The sequence below is a fragment of the Hemitrygon akajei genome, chromosome 18, assembly GCF_048418815.1.
Source record: "Hemitrygon akajei chromosome 18, sHemAka1.3, whole genome shotgun sequence".
In the NCBI taxonomy this organism is placed as follows: Eukaryota; Metazoa; Chordata; class Chondrichthyes; order Myliobatiformes; family Dasyatidae; genus Hemitrygon; species Hemitrygon akajei.
Window position 1 is genome coordinate 12,666,773 of NC_133141.1, and position 18,556 is coordinate 12,685,328.

An 18,556-nucleotide genomic window follows, 5' to 3' on the forward strand; every position below is an offset into this window, starting at 1 on the left:
TCAGTTTTAGCTTTTAGATGCCAAGATTGAATATATGGTGTATGGATATGACAATGAGGAATGTACTGTTGATCTCCCGGTACAATTGATTTTGCTGGGGATCACAATTAATCAAACCACCACTCATTAGTTTCACAAAAGGATGAGAACAAGATGCTTTACTAGGAACATAGCAAATTGATTATATTATTCATTGCAGTTCCTCAAATTCATTAATTTGTGCTGATTGGGATTTAAAACTGCATACTCTCTCTCCTGGGCTAGTTATTTGTGTCTGTTTGTCATACCAGGAGCTTTCTCTGAATTGTTTGATACTAGTTCCCTCCCCTTCCACAACCCAAGAGATTCACTCATAGCGTCATCAAAACCTTTGTTGAAGATGATTTGTGAAGCCAACATTGTGTCTCTATCAGGTGTTCATTCTGAACTGTGTGACTTTTGCATTTGACTTGGACCTAGCTCACATTTGAGGAAGCACAGGAGATGGAGAGAATGTAACAGCCAAAGGCTGTGTGCCATAGACATAGTTTGACTCTTTACTCATGTTGTCTGAGGTCATTGCAGGAAACATTCCACCTTCCTGAAACAGCAGCCTCCTAAAATTCCACCCAAAATGTACCAGAGACCTGCCAACTCATTCCTTTTGGTCTGACCTCCCTCTCCCTTCCCAAATGATACAGCCATCCTCACTCACAACTGAGATAAGCAGTACAAAGAATTGAAAGGGATATATTTACCAGTAGTCTTTGATTTCATTATTGTCTATTTATGTTTGTGTCATTTAGTAAATGATATTATTTATGTTTTATGTCGTAGTTTTGCACTGAGCTACAGTACTGTATTAAGTGTTCAAGGAACAATGAGTTCCCAATCTGGGCATTGGAATGGCGCCTTGCAAAACCCTTTCACTGAAATCCTGGACCAACCATAGCCATTATTACAAACTTAGATAAATTTTCATCAAGCTTTCTCTCTTGCAAGTAGAATAATATTCTTTCCCCCAGGAATGAATATGAATGTCATACCTCAGACTCAGTCAGAAAATAGTGAAATTTATTTGATTTTCTGTCACTACATTTCTTTGCACTTTCCTTCCAACCCTATCCCCCTCCTCTCCCTCCAGCTCTTAAAAGTGGAGTAGAAGTTAATTGAAAGAGAGAACATTGCTGGGACTGTTGTACTGAATCACACACAGCCTCGTGTTGCCTCACTACTCTGGGTTCAGTACACTTTTCAGGGTATCTCCACGCAACAATCTTTGGCACTCTGCAACTTGTTGCCAGTGACAGCGACAGGAAAGAAATCTGTTTTGGAGGAGCAACGAATATGGTGTGCATCTGGAGATTGTACAGACTGCCCCTCATAGGTGATCTAAACTGCAAAAGAGGTGACTGCTGTGGAATAAGCGTGTTTGCAGTTATCACGATTAAGCTTAAGCCAGACAAATTTGCGGCAATATAAAGTGATTGAAATATAGTCATTTATTGTACAAACCCCCCCCCCCCCCCCCCCACAATGCGATCGTCCCCTTATTTATCAGCTCCACCCATAAGCTCACTGGATGATCCTTCAGTAATTTCACCTGACATCAGTTTAATAACCGCACACAGCTAGGTATTGTGCAAAATGGAAAAATGCAGTTTAGAGAGACCTTTGGGCTAAGGTACGTCCTCACAATCCTACTAATAATTTGGTAAAATCTCAGCAGAGAAGGGTGGAGGTGGACCCAGTGGACTGCATCCTAATGATGCCTTGAGCACAGAAAACAGCTCTAACAGCCTGAGGGACAAACCTGACCTTGGAGCAGCCTCCTCTCCCTCCAATAAAACCGGTAAATGCAGCTGGGGTTAACATTTAGTGTCCATGAAACTTAATTGGAGCTTATGAATCAGTTTTCATGAAAAGGTATTGACCCAGCTCTTTCCTCCGCCACTGTTTTTCTGTTTTTATTTCAGCATCAGCAGTTGTTTGGTGTTCAATTGCAACTGTGCCTCCACTCTGGCTCCGAGCACCTTCCTGCTGGTCTTCAGTGGAACTGTGAATTCAGATCTCTGGGGCCCCCAGCATCTGAGATCAGAATCTTCCTGGAAGCCTTCAATGCATTCAGGATGAACTATGTTCCAGAAAGACCCATCTCAAACACAATCAACCGTTGCACAGAAACCCCATAGGAAATGATATTTTGAAAGCATTAATTTAAGCCAACATGGAAATTAGGACAGTGAATCAGTCATTAACCAGAGTGAGCAAATTGATCTGAATAGGAAGAACCCATTCTTTTATTCCTTTTAACAAAGGAATCACCTTCCTATTTAACATTTGTCTTTGTCACTGTTTTATAATGTTACATTTGTTCTGTGATTGACAGTTTTCAATGTATTTTTAGGACCAACAAGCTTCCTAAAAGGGAGCTGCTAAATAAGAGATCTGCTCTGAAGCCTGCCATAAAGGGTGTTGTAGTGGAGCATAGGAAATGATTCACCAGGTTGATTCTTAGCAGAGAGAGAGATTGTTCTTGGAGGGGATTGAGCAGACTGGGCCCATATGCTCGAGTTATTGAAAATGAAAGATGGTCTCATTGAATATACAAATTCTTACAGGATTTGACAGATGCAGGAATCAATCAGGTGAATCTTCCCTGTTTTGATGCATTCCGTCTTTTAACAAGAATATCTTTTCTTGGGTAGGGAGAATAGACTTGTAGGGAATATTTCAGATATGGTCTCACTAGGATCCTGTATAGTTTTAGTAAGATGCGTGTACTTTTGCACTCAAGGTGTCAGGCAACAAAGGCTGGTGTGTCACTACCTGCTGAGCCTGCATGTTAACTTTCAGAGGAAGCTCAGGTCCCTCTGAACACCAACACCTTTCAATCTTCTATCATTAAAAAAAAATCCATCTTTTTTTATAATCTGTCAGCGCAAAATGCGACTGTTTATTCATTTCCGTAGATGCTGCCTGGCCTGCAGAGTTCCTTCATTATTGTGTGTGTGTGTTGCTAATCCATTTTTCTATTTTTTCCACCAAAGTGGGCAACCTACTTTTACCACAATATATTCCATCTGCCACATCCTTGTCCATTCACTTGCCCATTCATCTCCCCTAGACAGGGGTTCCCAATCTGGGGTCCACAGACTGTTGGTTAACGCAGGGGGTCTATGGCATAGAAAAGATTGGGAACCCTGGCACTAGAGCACCTCCGCAGGCAATACTGTGACCCAGGTTTGCATCATCACCAAACTTGGATATATTGCATTTGATTCCTTTGTCCAATCCCAGGGCCCATTACCCAATCCCTGCAGCAGCTAACATTTTTAGAATACGTAGAAAAAGGCCACTAAGGCATATTTTGAGAACTTAAACCCTACAAAATGTTTGTAATGGAAAGGTAATGAAAGCTTGTCTCCAGGTACTGGGGGTAGTAACAGTACAGCAACAGGAAACGTGGACCTTTCTTCGTTTAAGGAATGTCATCTTTGTCCTCTCTCAAACATTTTTGTAGCTCATAATGAAAGCTGATCATTTTATAAATGATATCAAGTAGCAGACAAGAAGCATCAAGTCTTTGCTCCACAGCCTGGGAAATACATCACTAGTCCTGGTATCTACCTGAGCTTCTTGTCTTTTGGATCTCCTGGGTCCTTAACTGGTGTTTTCATAAATGGAAATGTACCACACTTGTGTGCACAAACATACGCAATGTTTAGTAAGTGGCAAAGTGGGAAGGGACCATCCCGTTCTTGAACACTATCAACCCTCACAGAGAAAACCCGTGAAAAATATTTGAAAAAAAATTAATAGTCAAGATGGAAATTCGTCTAGTGGGATCAGTCATTTACACAGGGAGCAGACTGGTCTGCATAGGAAAAACCCATTCCTTTATTCCTTTTACCAAAAAGGAGAACCCTTTTATATGACATTTGCTGTTGCCACTTTTATAATGTACAGTTTTTTTTGTGACTGAAAGTTCATTTCTTTCTATATATTTTTAGGACCAACAACCTTTCTTAAAAAAAAGCAATTAAAAGAGAGAACCTCTTTGAATCGTGCTGTGACGGGTGATGTGATGCAAGTGCAACTGTAGAATATATTGTGAGTTAAATAAAGTTACATTATACCAAGAAGGTGCTCAGGGCTTCAGTGTTCTGAATTTTATTCCTTGCATTATTTGTTCATTTATCACAATGATGTTCTGAAGGTAGAAATTGAAAAGGTTGGATCTTCCATTTACACTGGTTCCATTGTAACCTGTTTTCTCCCCACACTCTCATCAACTGCCCTCAAATTCTATCGCTCAGCTACACACTAGGGACAATTTGCAGCAGCCAATCAATCTTCAAACTTGCATGTTTTTGGGATGTGTGAGACAACCAGAGCATTCGAGGTTTGGGGGGCAGGGGAACCCATGCATTCAACAGGAAGAACATGCAAACTCCACAGAGGCAGCACGGGTCAGGATTGAGCCTGTGGATCTCTCAATAAATACTGCTGAATTCCCATCAGCTAGGGTGTGCAAGGTGAATTACCTTGCTAATACACCACCGACTGCTGTTAATACAGATCTGATTTTTACTTTTTATATTCCATTTATCTAAAAATATTTAGTAGTCCGTTAACTGTAAAAAGTGAAACTTAATTTTTCTAGGACAAAGAAAGGTCTTGGCCCAAAATGTCAACTGTTTATTCATTTCCATAGATGCTGACCTACTGAGTTCTTCCAGCATTTTGTGCATGTTCTTCTAGGACAAAGTACAGCTTGAGATACATATTTATTATAGTCACATGCACTGAGATACAGTGAAAAGTTTATCTTGTATGCTGTTCATATTGATCAAACATACTGTTGATTAAGTTAGAATAAGGTGAAAAAATAACAATGCAGAATAAAATATAAAAGCTTCTGAAAAAAGTGCAGTGCAGGTAAACAATAAAGTGCAAGGTCACAACGAGGTAGACTGTGAAGCCATTTTATCATACCCTTCCAAAATTCAGCCTGGTGAATCTTTGCTATTTATAGATCAGGGTCTAGCTCATCCATGGTTCTCTGCTGTTCACTCATGGTCCCTAGCATGAAAAGTACACAATAACCAGACATTGTTTAAGATGAAGGGCAAACAATCATGACATGACAATCCTGTGGGGGGGGGGGGGGGGGGGGGTGGAGGAAGAAATACAAGGTGGCAGGTGATAAGTGAAACCAGGAGAAGGGGAGGGATGAAGTAAAGAGCTGGGAAGTGGATTGGTGAAAGAGATAAAGGGCTGCAGAAGGGGGAATTTAATCGGACAGAACCGAAGACCCACGGAACACAGGGAAGGCGGAGGAGCACCAGAGGGAGGTGATGGACAAGCAATGAGATAAGGTGAGAGAGGGGGTGCATTACCGGATGTTTGAGAAATCGATGTTCATGCCATCAGGTTGGAGGCTACCCAGATGGAATATCAGGTGTTGTTTCTCTAACCTGAGTGTGGACTCATCACGACAGTGGAGGCGGCCACGGACTGACATGTCGGAATGGGCACGGGAAGTGGAATTGAAGTGGGTGGCTAACGGGAGATCCCGCTTTTTCTGGTCGACGGAGTGTAGGTGCTCGGCGAAGCGGTCTCCCAATCTACGTCGGGTCTCACTGATATAATTATTATACTTATTACTGAGGGCACAAAATACCAAGAAGGACACTGTCCGAACCCTCCCACCGACCTCTGTCAATCAGTAGCCGCTTCCTGTTCCGGTGCGTCCTGCTCGCGCTTCGTTGCCCGGCTCCCGTTCGGTAAAAATGAGTCTCAAAACCACGGTGCAAGAGTCAGGGGCTCTGCCCTTCACTGTGAACAGCCTCCGGCTTGCCGTAAAGGCCACCGGTGCAGCTGAAACGGCCGCCGGCGGTCGTTTGCTTGTCCTTGCCGGGTCGTTCGTAGTTCCTTGCACCCGAGACCGAGGGCCAGCCTCTGGGCCCGTGGTGGGGGTTACCTCCCGCTTTGCAACCTCTGGGGCACCCCGTCTGCGGGCAGCAGCCGTGGGTTGGTAATCGGAGCCCGGCTTGGAGCAGAGAGGAGTTGGCCCTATCTGAGAACCCCCAGAAGTTGAAACATTTTCTGTTATTGAAAAAGGATCTACTGCTTTTCCAGGGTATATGACGAATAAACTCTTCCCGGGCTCTAGCCGGGTACAAGTATCGATATTAACTGGCGTTTCGATGACAAACTCTGCCATCTTCTTCATGAAACGTCGGTTATAATTGACAGTTGTACCCGGCTGGAAGCCCGAGAAGAGTTTATTTTCTGTTGTTATCTTGCTTTGATTGCCACTTAATTCAATCAACGTGACATCATGTCCAGTAATGTCAGTCGTTTATCCCCGACAGTATCTGTGGACGGGAATAAACAGTAGACATTTCAGTCCAAGACCTTTCATCAGGACTGAAAAGGAAGAGAGCAGAGGCCAGAAATAAGGAGATTGGTGGAGGGGAAGGAGTTCAAGCTGCGGGGATAGGTGAAACCAGGTGAGGGGGAAGATGGGTGGGTGGGGGAAATAAAGTGAGAAACTGGGAAGTTGTAGGTTTCCCCTTCACCTACATTTCCAGCATCAGCAGAATCCCTTGTTTTTATTAATAGTTTATACCTGTTGTTTGCAGTTTGATGGCAGGTTAATGGTTTACAGTGCGATATTGGTGAGGGTGTTGAAAGGACTTGTATTGCCTTTATTCTAATCATAATCATTTGCTTTTAAGGTTTGAACAAAGAAAACAATTCCCTGGTGTCATAGAAGATCCATATTTGAAAGGTACATTTAAGACTACACGTTGCAATGCTACATGTGTAATAAGTAATATTGAAATTTAGATGGTAAAGATAGTCTGTGATTACAAATTGTTTAAAGGATATTACAGTCCAAAAGGGTTGGGAGCCATAGTTATTGAGTCATAGATTTGTACAACACAGAAATGGGCTCTTTAGCCCATCAGATAGATAGATACTTTATTGATTCCAAAGGAAATTACAGTGTCACAGTAGCATTACAAGTGCAGAGATACACAAATATTAGAAGAAAAATAAGGATAAATAAAAAATAAGTTACTACAAACAGTCTAACAGGAGGAGGGTCATCACTTCCCCGGCTATAGGTTGACTCATTATAGAGCCTAATGGCAGAGGGTAAAGCGCTCTTTGGAGAAGCACAGCTGTCTTAGTCTATTACTAAAATAGTAATAGCCAAGGTGGCATGCAGAGGGTGAGAAACATTGTCCAGAATTGCCAGGATTTTCCGTAGGGTCCTTTGTTCTACCACAATCTCCAGTGTGTCCAGTTTGACTCCTATAACAGAGCCAGCCTTTCTGATCAGTTTATTGAGCCCACGTTAATGCCATTGCCCCAGCACACCACAGCATAGAAGACTGTGTTGGTAACAACAGACTGGTAGAACACATGAAGGAGAGGCCTGCACACTCCAAAGGACTGCAGTCTCAGGAAGTGGAGGTGACTCTGGCCCTTCTTGTACACAGCCTCTGTGTTGGTGCTCCACTCAAGTCTGTCATCCAGGTACACCCCCAGGTACTTGTAGATTCTCACCACATCCACGTCCTCACCATCAATAGTAACAGGGAGCAGTGCAGGCTTAGTCTTCCTAAAGTCCATCACCATCTCCTCTTTGTCTTACTGATGTTGAGCTGCAGATGATTCAGCTTGCACTGTGGTGACCAGACTGCACACAATCGCCTCATACTTGCCAGGATTAAATTCTGTCTGCTGACACTGTATCCAGCTTTTCAGCTGAACTATATCCTGGTGTAGCTTTTCAAAGCCTTCCTAACTATCCACAACACCAACAACTTTTTTTTGTCATCTGCAGACTTACTAATCATATCTCCTACTTAACATCCAGATTGTTACTATCACAAATAACTTCGAATTTTCTTAGATACATCCTCAGAAAAAAACTTAAATCATGTTGGTGAGGCAGTATATGAAATAAGGTAGATGATTTTGTAGCACAGTTAGAAATTGACAGATATAGTGTGGACATCAATGAGTCTTGTCTGAAAGAAGATTATAGTTGGGAGCTTAACATCCAAGGATACACATTGTATTGAAAGGACAGGCAGTTGGGCAGAGGGGTTGGGATGGCTCTGTTGGTTAAACAAAAATGAAATAAAATCCTACAAAGAAATAACAGGTTCAGAAGATGTAGAATCCTTGTGGGCTGAGAAACTGCAAGGGTAAAAAAAAACTGATGGAAGTTAACAGGCCTCCAAACAGTAGTCAGGATGTGGGGCACAAATTACAATGGGAGACAGAAAAGGTATGTAAAAAGGGCAAATAGATTGGGAAAATCAGGTTGATTCTGGATCCCAAGAGAGGGAATTTGTAGAATGCCTATGAAATGGCTTTTTAGAGTAACTGTGGTAGAGGCCACTGGGAAAACACAGTTCTGGGTTGGGTGTTGTGTGATGAACCAGATTTGATAAGGGAGCTTAAGGTAAAGGAACCCCAAGGCAATGATCATATGATAGAATTCACCCTACGCAGTTTGAGATCGAGAAGCTAAATTTGGATATATCAATATCCTGTTCACCCTGTACACATCAGACTTCCAATATAACTCGGAGTCCTGCCATGTGCAGAAGTTCGCTGATGACACGGCCATAGTGGGGTGTGTCAGGAATGGACAGGAGGAGGAGTATAGGAAACTGATACAGGACTTTGTGATATGGTGCAACTCAAACTACCTGCGTCTCAATATCACCAAGACCAAGGAGATGGTGGTGGACTTTAGGAGATCTAGGCCTCATATGGAGCCAGTGATCATTAATGGAGAATGTGTGGAGCAGGTTAAGACCTACAAGTATCTGGGAGTACAGTTAGACGAGAAGCTAGACTGGACTGCCAACACAGATGCCTTGTGCAGGAAGGCACAGAGTCGACTGTACTTCCTAAGAAGGTTGGCGTCATTCAATGTCTGTAGTGAGATGCTGAAGATGTTCTATAGGTCAGTTGTGGAGAGTGCCCTCTTCTTTGTGGTGGCGTGTTGGGGAGGAAGCATTAAGAAGAGGGACGCCTCACGTCTTAATAAGCTGGTAAGGAAGGCGGGCTCTGTCATGGGCAAAGTACTGGAGAGTTTAACATCGGTAGCTGAGCGAAGGGCGCTGAGTAGGCTACGGTCAATTATGGATAACTCTGAACATCCTCTACATAGCACCATCCAGAGACAGAGAAGCAGTTTCAGCGACAGGTTACTATCGATGCAATGCTCCTCAGACAGGATGAAGAGGTCAATACTCCCCAGTGCCATTAGGCTTTACAATTCTACCGCCAGGACTTAAGAACTTTTTAAAAGCTATTATTAATGCTTTTTGAGATAGTGATTTAGATGCATATCATATTTTTTTACTGAGTTAAGTATTGTATGTTATTAGTTTTGCTACAACAAGTGTATGGGACATTGGAAAAAAGTTGAATTTCCCCATGGGGATGAATAAAGTATCTATCTATCTATCTATCTATCTATCTATCTATCTATCTAACAGTTGAATAAAGAACTACAGAGCACGAGAGAGAAGCTGGGTAAAGTTGCTTGGAAGGAGATGCTAACAGGGATGATGGTAGAGTAGCAACGGCTGGAGCTTCTGGGAACAATTCAAATTCAGATTTATTTATCACACGTTCTTCAAAACATACAGTAAAATGTATCATTTGCATTAAGAATCAACACACCCAAGGATGTGCTGGGGTCAGCCCACAAGTGTCACCTCACATTCCGGTGTCATATATTTTGCATATATGCTACATTGTATGCACTGTCTTTCATTTGTCAGCCACATTTGCCACATCTTCCTTAAGAATAAGGAGAAATAAGAAGAAATAGTAAAGTAAGCTAGCTACTAAAGTAAGATATAAAAGAGGATACCAAAGGTTGTTTCAGATACATAAAGGGCAAAAGAGAGACAGGAGTGGACATCAGATTGTAGGAAAATGGTGCTGGAGAGGTAGTAATGGGGACAAAGAAACGGTGAATGAACTGAGTAACTATTTTGCATCAGTCTTCACTGTGGAAGACACTAGCAGTATGTCAGAAATTCGAGTGTGGCAGGGGGCAGAAGTGAGTGTAGTCAAGAAGATGCTTGGGTAGCTGAAAGGTCCAAAGATAGAAGTGTCAATTGGACCAGATGGTGTACACCCTAGAGCAGGCATGGGCAAACTACGGCCCGGGGGCAAGCTTTTTAATCCGGCCCGCAGAACTTGATGAAATTATATTAATAAACCTTGTTAACGTTTTTTCCCCGCAATTCTGGCGTTATTTTTTTCAATAAGCCTTACATGTTACATGTCATTTCTGTTAAGTGATGGACATGAGTAGTGCGCAGGTGCACGTACGTTCTCAAAATAAAAAATGCGCTCCAGATCAAATAACGCACTCCGCATACTGGCGCGCTGTCACTGTTCTGTCCTTGTGCTGGTCGTTGTTGAATTTTGGCACAGGGGACAATTGAATAAGAAGGAGCAGGACAAGTAGACCTGCATCTCCTACCGTTTTTGAAATAAAGACAGTCAGGAGGAGAGTGATGATAATATCTTGAAGGATAACAGAATTTTCAGTGCTTTAAAATAATCTGTTACTATTAAAAAAAGCTGTATTTTATTCATTTAATTTTCAGTGTTTTAAAAGTCATTTCAATAAATAGCTAAATACCATGGGACTTCAAAGACAGATATTTTGTTGTAATGCATTTGTTCATTTTCAATTGAAATTAAAGCACATGTTTTCTACATATCCCATGATATTTTATTTTCTCTTATGAGGTGTATTACCAAAACACTCCGTCCATCTGCTCCTGGTCCGGCCCCCCTGTCAAATTTTAGAACCCTTTGTGGCCCACAAGTCAAAAAGTTTGCCCACCCCTGCCCTAGAGTTCTGAAGGAGCTAGCTGAAGAGATTGCAGAGGCATTAGTATTGGTCTTTCAAGAATCACTACATTTTGGTTCTGGAGGACTGGAAAATCTTTTTAAGAAGGGAGGGAGGCAAAAAAAACCCAGGAAATTATAGGCCAGTTGGCCTGGCTTCTGTGGTTGGCAAGATATTGGGAGTCCATTATTAAGGATAAGGTGTTGGGGTCCTTGGACGCGCACAGTAAAATAGACAGAAGTCAGCATGATTTCCTGACGTCAACGTGGTTTCAACCAAAGTCAGCATACCTTATTTAAGGGCAAATCTTGCCTGACAAATCTGTTGGACTTCTTTGAGGAACCAACAGGCAAGGTAGACAAAGGAGAATCGGTGGATGTTGTCTACTTGGATATTCAGAAGGTCTTTGACATGCTGCACATGAGGCTGATAAGCAAGAAAAGACCCATGGTATTACAGGGATGATATTAAAAGAGTGGGAATGACTCTAATCACAAAGTCTATGACTTTTGAGGAAATTACAAGTAGGCTAGACAAGGGAGATGCAGTGGATGTTGTGTATTTGGATTTTCAGAAGGCCTTTGACAAGGTGCCGCACATGAGGCTGCTAAGCAAGATAAGAGCCCATGGAATTACGGGTAAGTTGCATACGTGGTTGATTGGCAGGAAACAGAGAGTGGGAATAAAGGGATCCCATTCTAGTTGGCTGCCGGTTACCAGTGGTGTTACATAGCGGTTCATGTTGGGGCTGCTTCTTTTTACGTTGTATATCAACGATTTGGATTATGGAATAGATGGCTTTGTGGCTAAGTTTGCTGATGATACAAAGATAGGTGGAGGGGCCGGTAGTGCTGAGGAAACAGAAAGTCTGCAGAGAGACTTGGATAGATTGGGGGAATGGGCAAAGAAGTGGCAAATGAATTACAATGTTGGAAAGTGTATGGTCATGCACTTTGGTAGAAGAAATAAACGGGCAGACTATTATTTAAATGGGGAGAGAATTCAAAGTTCTGAGATGCAATGGGACTTGGGAGTGCTCGTGCAGGATACCCTTAAGGTTAACCTCCAGGTTGAGTCGCTGGTGAAGAAGGCGAATGCAGTGTTGGCATTCATTTCTAGAGGTATAGAATATAGGAGCAGGGATGTGATGTTGAGGCTCTATAAGACCTCACTTGGAATCATGTTTGCAGTTTTGGGCTCCTTATTTAAGAAAGGATGTACTGACGTTGGAGAGAGTTCAGAGAAGATTCACTAGAATGATTCCCGGAATGAGAGGGTTAACATATGAGGAACGTTTGACCGCTCTTGGACTGTACTCCTTGGAGTTTAGAAGAATGTCAATAGACAATAGGTGCAGAAGTAGACCATTCGGCCCTTCGAGCCTGCACCGCCATTTTGAGATCATGGCTGATCAATTCCTATCAATACCCAGTTCCTGCCTTGTTCCCATATCCCTTGATTCCCCTATCCATAAGATACCTATCTAGCTCCTTCTTGAAAGCATCCAGAGAACTGGCCTCCACTACCTTCCGAGGCAGTGCATTCCAGACCCCCACAACTCTCTGGGAGAAGAAGTTTTTCCTTAACTCGGTCCTAAATGACCTACCCCTTATTCTCAAACCATGCCCTCTGGTACTGGACTCTCCCAGCATCTGGAACATAATGGACTGCGTAAGACAGTCCAGACATCCCAGGAATTAACCTCGTGAATCTACGCTGCACTTCCTCTACAGCCAGGATGTCCTTCCTTAACCCTGGAGACCAAAACTGTACACAATACTCCAGGTGTGGTCTCACCAGGGCTCTGTACAAATGCAAGAGGATTTCCTTGCTCTTGTACTCAATTCCCTTTGTAATAAAGGCCAACATTCCACTAGCCTTCTTCACTGCCTGCTGCACTTGCTCGTTCACCTTCAGTGACTGATGAACAAGGACTCCGAGATCTCTTTGTATTACTCCCTTACCCAACTCTACACTGTTCAGATAATAATCTGCCTTCCTGTTCTTACTCCCAAAGTGGATAACCTCACACTTATTCACATTAAACGCCATCTGCCAAGTATCTGCCCACTCACCCAGCCTATCCAAGTCACCCTGAATTCTCCTAACATCCTCATCACGTCACACTGCCACCCAGCTTAGTATCATAGGGGACCTCATAGAAACATTTTGAATGTTGAAAGGCATGGACAGAGTGGATGTGGCAAAGTTGTTTCCCATGGTGGGGGAGTCTAGTACGAGAGGACATGACTTGAGGATTGCAGGGCGCCCATTCAGAACAGAGATGCGAGAAAATTCTTTCAGCCAGAGGGTAGTGAATCTATGGAATTTGTTGCCACGGGCAGCAGTGGAGGCCGGGTCATTAGGTGTATTTGAGGCAGAGATTGATAGGTATCTGGGTAGTCAGGGCATCAAAGGTTATGGTGAGAGGGCAGGGGAATGGGACTAAAGGGAAAATTGGATCAGCTCCTGATGAAATGGTGGAGCAGACTCGATGGGCCAAATGGCCGACTTCTGCTCCTTTGTCTTATGGTCTTTATGAATAAAGGGGGCCTTTCCTGGTTGGCTACTGGTGACTAGTGATATTCTGCAGGGAACAGTGTTGGGTTCTGCTACTTTTTATGTTATATGTTAATATTCTGGATGATGTAATCAATTGCTTTGTGGCTAAGTTTCCAGATGATCCTTTGTGGAGGGACAGATAGTGTTGAGGAAACGGAGTCTGTAGAACGAACGACTTGGACAGTTTGGGAGAATGGGCAAAGTGACAGATGGAATACAGTGTAGGGAAGTGTATGGTCGTGCACTTTGATACAAGGAATAAAAGCATGGACCATTTTCTAAATAGGGGCCAAATTCAGAAATTAAGAGGTGCAGAGGGACTTGGGAGTCCTTGTGCACGATTCCTAAAAGGTTAACTTGCAATAAGAAAGGCAAATGCAATGTTCGCATTCGTTTTTGAAGACTAGAATATAAAAGCAAGGATGTAATGCTGAGGCCTTATAAAGGCATCGGTCAGACCACATCTGGAGTATTATGAGCACTTTTTAGCTCTGTCCAGAGGAGGTTCATGAAAACAAGGAGCGCTTGACAGCTCTGGGATCGTACTTGGTGGAGTTCAGTTTAGACAAATTTGGTGGGGGGGGGGGGGGGGGTGGAGATGCGGTGGGAGATCTCATCGAAACCTCTCATGTTTAAAGGCCTAGGTAGAATGTATGTGCAGAGGACATTTTCAATACTGGGAGAGTATAGTATCAGATGGCACATCGTCAGATTAGGACATCTTTTTGGAATAGAGATAAGGGTGGGGAATCTGTGGAATTCATTGCCACTGATGGCTGTGGACACCAAGTTATTGAGTATATTTAAAACAGAGATTAATAAGTTCTTGATTAATAAGCGTGTCAAAGGATATGGGGAGAATAAGGTTGAGAGGGATTGTAATTGAATTGACTTTATTTCTTACATCCTTCACATACGAGTAAAAAAAAATCTTTACATGATGTCTCTGTATAAATGTGCAATGACAGTAATTTATAATAATTTATAATAAATAGAACAATCAATGTAACATAGAAATACACTCAAAATCAGTGAGAGTTAATCAGTCTGATAGCCCAGTGGAAGAAGCTGTCCTGGAGCCTGTTGATCCATGCTCTTTTGCTGCGGTACTGTTTCCCGGATGGTAGCAGCTGGGAACAGTTTGTGGTTGGGGTGACTCAGGTCCCCAATGATCCTACAGGCCCTTTTTACACACCTGTCTTTGTAAATGTCCTGAATCATGGGAAGTTCACAACTACAGATGTGTTGGGTTGTCCGCACCACTCTCCTTCAGTCCTGCAATTAAGGAATCGGCTGTGACCAAAAGGCAGACTAGAATTTATGGGCCGAATTACTTAATTTCTTTTCCTTTTTCTTATGTTCTTCTCCTCACACAAAGTGTATGCTGTCTATCCCCAATCAGCTTCTCCCTTTCCAAATGTATATAAATCCTATCCCTTAGGATCTTCTCTAGCAATTTTCCTACCACTGACATAATGCTCATTGCCCTTAAATAAGTATACAGCATTAGCTGTCCTTCAGATTACTGGTACTTCTCCTGACTAAAAAAAAATGCAAAAAAAATCTGTCAGTGCCCCAGCTCCCTTGTTTCCTAAAGCAACCTGGATAATCTCATCTAGCCTAGGGATTTATCAACGCTTATGCATCCTGTGACATCTGAATCTGTTCTGTTTCCTTATTTGGATCTCTATTGTAGGCAACATTTGTATGTGGCAGTTGAAAAGACTGTGGGAGAGCAGACTTTGCTGAAAGTGATTGTTGGAGTGTAATGCGTTATCCTGCAGACACGAGTGCTTGAACACCACATCTTCCCCCAGCTTCTACAACAAAAGCCACATATGTGAGCATGCCTTAGTCACAGCACTGAGCACTACTTAAGATCAGAGACTACCATAGTCAGCAGGTACAGGTTACCTACCTATGGCCATCCCAGGCCACTTCTGGTGACTGGGTCAGGGGATATAGCTGCTCAATATCCACCTTCCCCTCTGACAGCAGCAGGGTTTAGGGTTAAAACATCCCTGTTTTTTTTAAAGCTTGAATCTGGAATTGTTTATCCCTGACAGATCCCATTTCAGAGATCATGTGTTTGCTGGGTTATTTGTCCATGGTGAAGTATGCCTGGCTGATAGAAAGCACATTAACCAGAAAAAAAAACATTACCCCCCCTCCTTGGTCGAGAACCACAGCACTCAAGCAAGTTTGTTAAAATTCAACCCTTCCCTTCCCATCTCCAGCTAAATCTTGGTGTATGTATTTCAGATTCATCACCATGATGTCCTCCAAGAGACTTGCAGACATGGGTTACAAGGTGGTCTCTGGCTCAATGATATTACTAACAGCATACGGTGGCTATCTCTGCAGTCTCCGTGTCTACCCGCTTCTTCCAGAGACAAAAGGCCTTGAAGACAGCAGCTGAAGATCAAGCCAGTGAAATAATAAAAGACTAAAAAGCTGCCTGTTTTGGGGAATTGAGCAGCCCCCACTCCCACCCTTTGTGTAAGAAATGAATGCTTTAGATTGTATATCCAGCTACAGGAATTGTGTGAATCAACATTAAGATCTATATGTTATAAAATGTTAAAATAATTCTTTTGAAACAAATTGAGCTTTGTGTAATTTTTTTTAAAAAAGTGTTCAGTGGGCTGCTTCTTCCACCTTAAATGACCTTGCATTACCAGCTTTTGCTAGTTCTCCTAAAGGACTGAGCAACAGATAGAAAGAACTGAATAAAGATCAAAGGCAAACAGATGTGGTGGTGATGAGACCAGGTGAAAAAGAGGCAAACAAACTGGAGCAGTGATAATAGATGATCTGATGTTGAGTTAACATGTACTGTTTACTTACTTGAGCTGCACTATAATGGTTTCATTTGGAGGGGGGATTAGGATGGAGAATTCGAGAGGCAACTGGGGTGATGTCTGCAGTCTGAATGGTTTTATTCTAGAAAGGCCCAGAGTACAGACCTTGTCAACAGTACATACAATAGATGAAATTAGAAGAGCAGTAAACTCAATGAACAGCGAGCATTTTGGTGTCACAATCACATGGAGTCAAACAGCACAGAAACAGGTTCTTTGGCCCAACCCATCCATGCTCCTATCTCTGCTAATCCCCATTTGTCATATCCCCCTTTTAAAATGTTATCGTATCTGCCTCTACTACTTCCTCTGCCAGCTCATTCCATATATCACCACTCTGTGGAACAAGTTGATTCTCAGATCCCCTTTAAAACTTTTCCCCCTCACCTTGGACTTGCCACCTTTGGGGAAAAAATATTGCAACCATCTCATCTTAAAGGTTATAAATGAGGGACACAAGCTTCCCCCACCTCAAGATTCCTACATTCCAGTGACAGTGAGAGCAAACCCAGCCCTCCTTGCACCTAAAACTCTAATCAGTACTAACACTTTCTAAAATATGGTGACCAGAGCTGCATACAGTATTCCAAGTGCAGCTTAACCAATGTCTTGTACAACTGCAACATGATATCACAACTCATGCTCAGTGGCAGTCGAGCCATAGGGTCGGAGGGGAACAGCAGCTGCACACACTTCATGTATGGGTTGTCAGGGACACCCAAACCCTTCTCCCATCACACAGGAGGTGACCATCACTCCCACTGACAGCCACTTCTACCTCTGAAGTGAATAGCGAGTTAAATAGAAGACAATGCCCTATTTGCATCAACCTCCTTATCAGACTCTGCACTTGGACCTTGAGCACAAGCTCTTTGACACCAAAATGGTCACTCCACTAGTATATCAGCTCATTTTAAACCACATCTTTCTCCCTCCCCCCACAACTTTTTGAATGAGGATGTTGCTTTTATTAATGCTCCCAAAAGTTTGAATCACTATCATGCTAGAGCAGCAATCCCAGGGCAGAGTAGTTTGATGCTGGGCCCAGCTTGGTAGGGGAGTTGGTTATCCAAAAAGTCTAACAAAGTGAACAGGTAGTTATCACAAAGAGCACTGACTACTTTGAGCAAGTGCAAAGGATGTCTCTTCTGTTCTTGTGCCCAAAAGCCCCAATGGGTAAATGTAATTTTTTAAAAATAGTTTAAGTTCTTCTCATTGTAAATGAAGTCAGAGTCATCCTTTAACTGTTGGTAAAACTCAGCAGGTCAGGCAGCATCTTGGAGGGAAATGGACAGTTGACATTTTGGGCTGAGACCCTTCATCTGGTCCTGAGCTACTACGTTCCTCCAGCAGTTTGTCTTTCCACTCCAATTTCAGTATCTGCAGTCTCTTGTACTTTGCTCTCTAAATGTCAGATTCTGAATTTGCTTACTGTCTTTCTGTGAGCTGACTTAAAGCACTAAGAGTATGATTGAGTGTACTACTGAGAGCAGAAATAAAGTGGAAAGATTCCATTTAAAATATTTAACAACATTTTTATTGCAATGTATCCAGTAAAAAAAAAACAGAATTACAAGAACTTCCACCAACACATCCACAGCTTGTCATTGCAAACCACGAGTCTGTATTGACAGGAAGTTTGATGCATTGATTTAAAATGCAAGGCAATTTTGGTACTGTAATTAACAAGGTTGTCCTCCACCCCCTCCCCTAAATCACTGCTGTTGCTAAAGCCACTTAGATCTAGTCATTGGGGTGTTTGGCTCAGAAGGCAGCGTGGAGCCCAAAAAAAAATCCTCCATCTTCCATCATTTGACAGCCTGGCCAAGACTGAACAAAAGCTCAGCCAGCATCTGCAATGCAGAAATGGGCTGAATTGAGCACAGCAAAGCTGCAAAGTAGCATTCTACAGCAATATAAACAGTTCAACACAAATCAAAACAGGTGGAGTTGCATGTCCAACAGAACAAGCCCCATCATTTCTCTCCAATACCCCCCCCCCACCAGTCAGCCAATCATTCACACCACAAGGAAGTGCCTACCAAGAGTATCAAAAACCACCTCAAAATAGAAAGTGTGTTTCAGTGAGTGATGCCATTTGCTCCAAGACCCCTGAAGGTGCCAACTTTTGCAATTCTCCTACACTGATGATCAACTCTGGGATTTCCTACTTTGTACACTTGTGTTGTACATCAGGTGACAAGGTTACCAAACAAGCTACTCGGTGTTTTAAAGAAAA

At 42.7% G+C, this 18,556-nt stretch overlaps 1 protein-coding gene across 1 annotated transcript; it reads left to right on the plus strand.

Moving 5' to 3' along the window:
• Nucleotides 1-5,693: 5,693 nt before the first annotated feature.
• cox14 (cytochrome c oxidase assembly factor COX14) lies at nt 5,694-16,060 on the plus strand. The gene is given in 4 exon segments (XM_073070844.1): nt 5,694-5,768; nt 6,726-6,778; nt 15,719-15,833; nt 15,835-16,060. Coding segments are annotated over 2 exon segments (177 nt in total). The 5' UTR covers nt 5,694-5,768; nt 6,726-6,778; nt 15,719-15,728; the 3' UTR covers nt 15,907-16,060.
• The last annotated feature ends 2,496 nt before the right edge of the window (nt 16,061-18,556 follow it).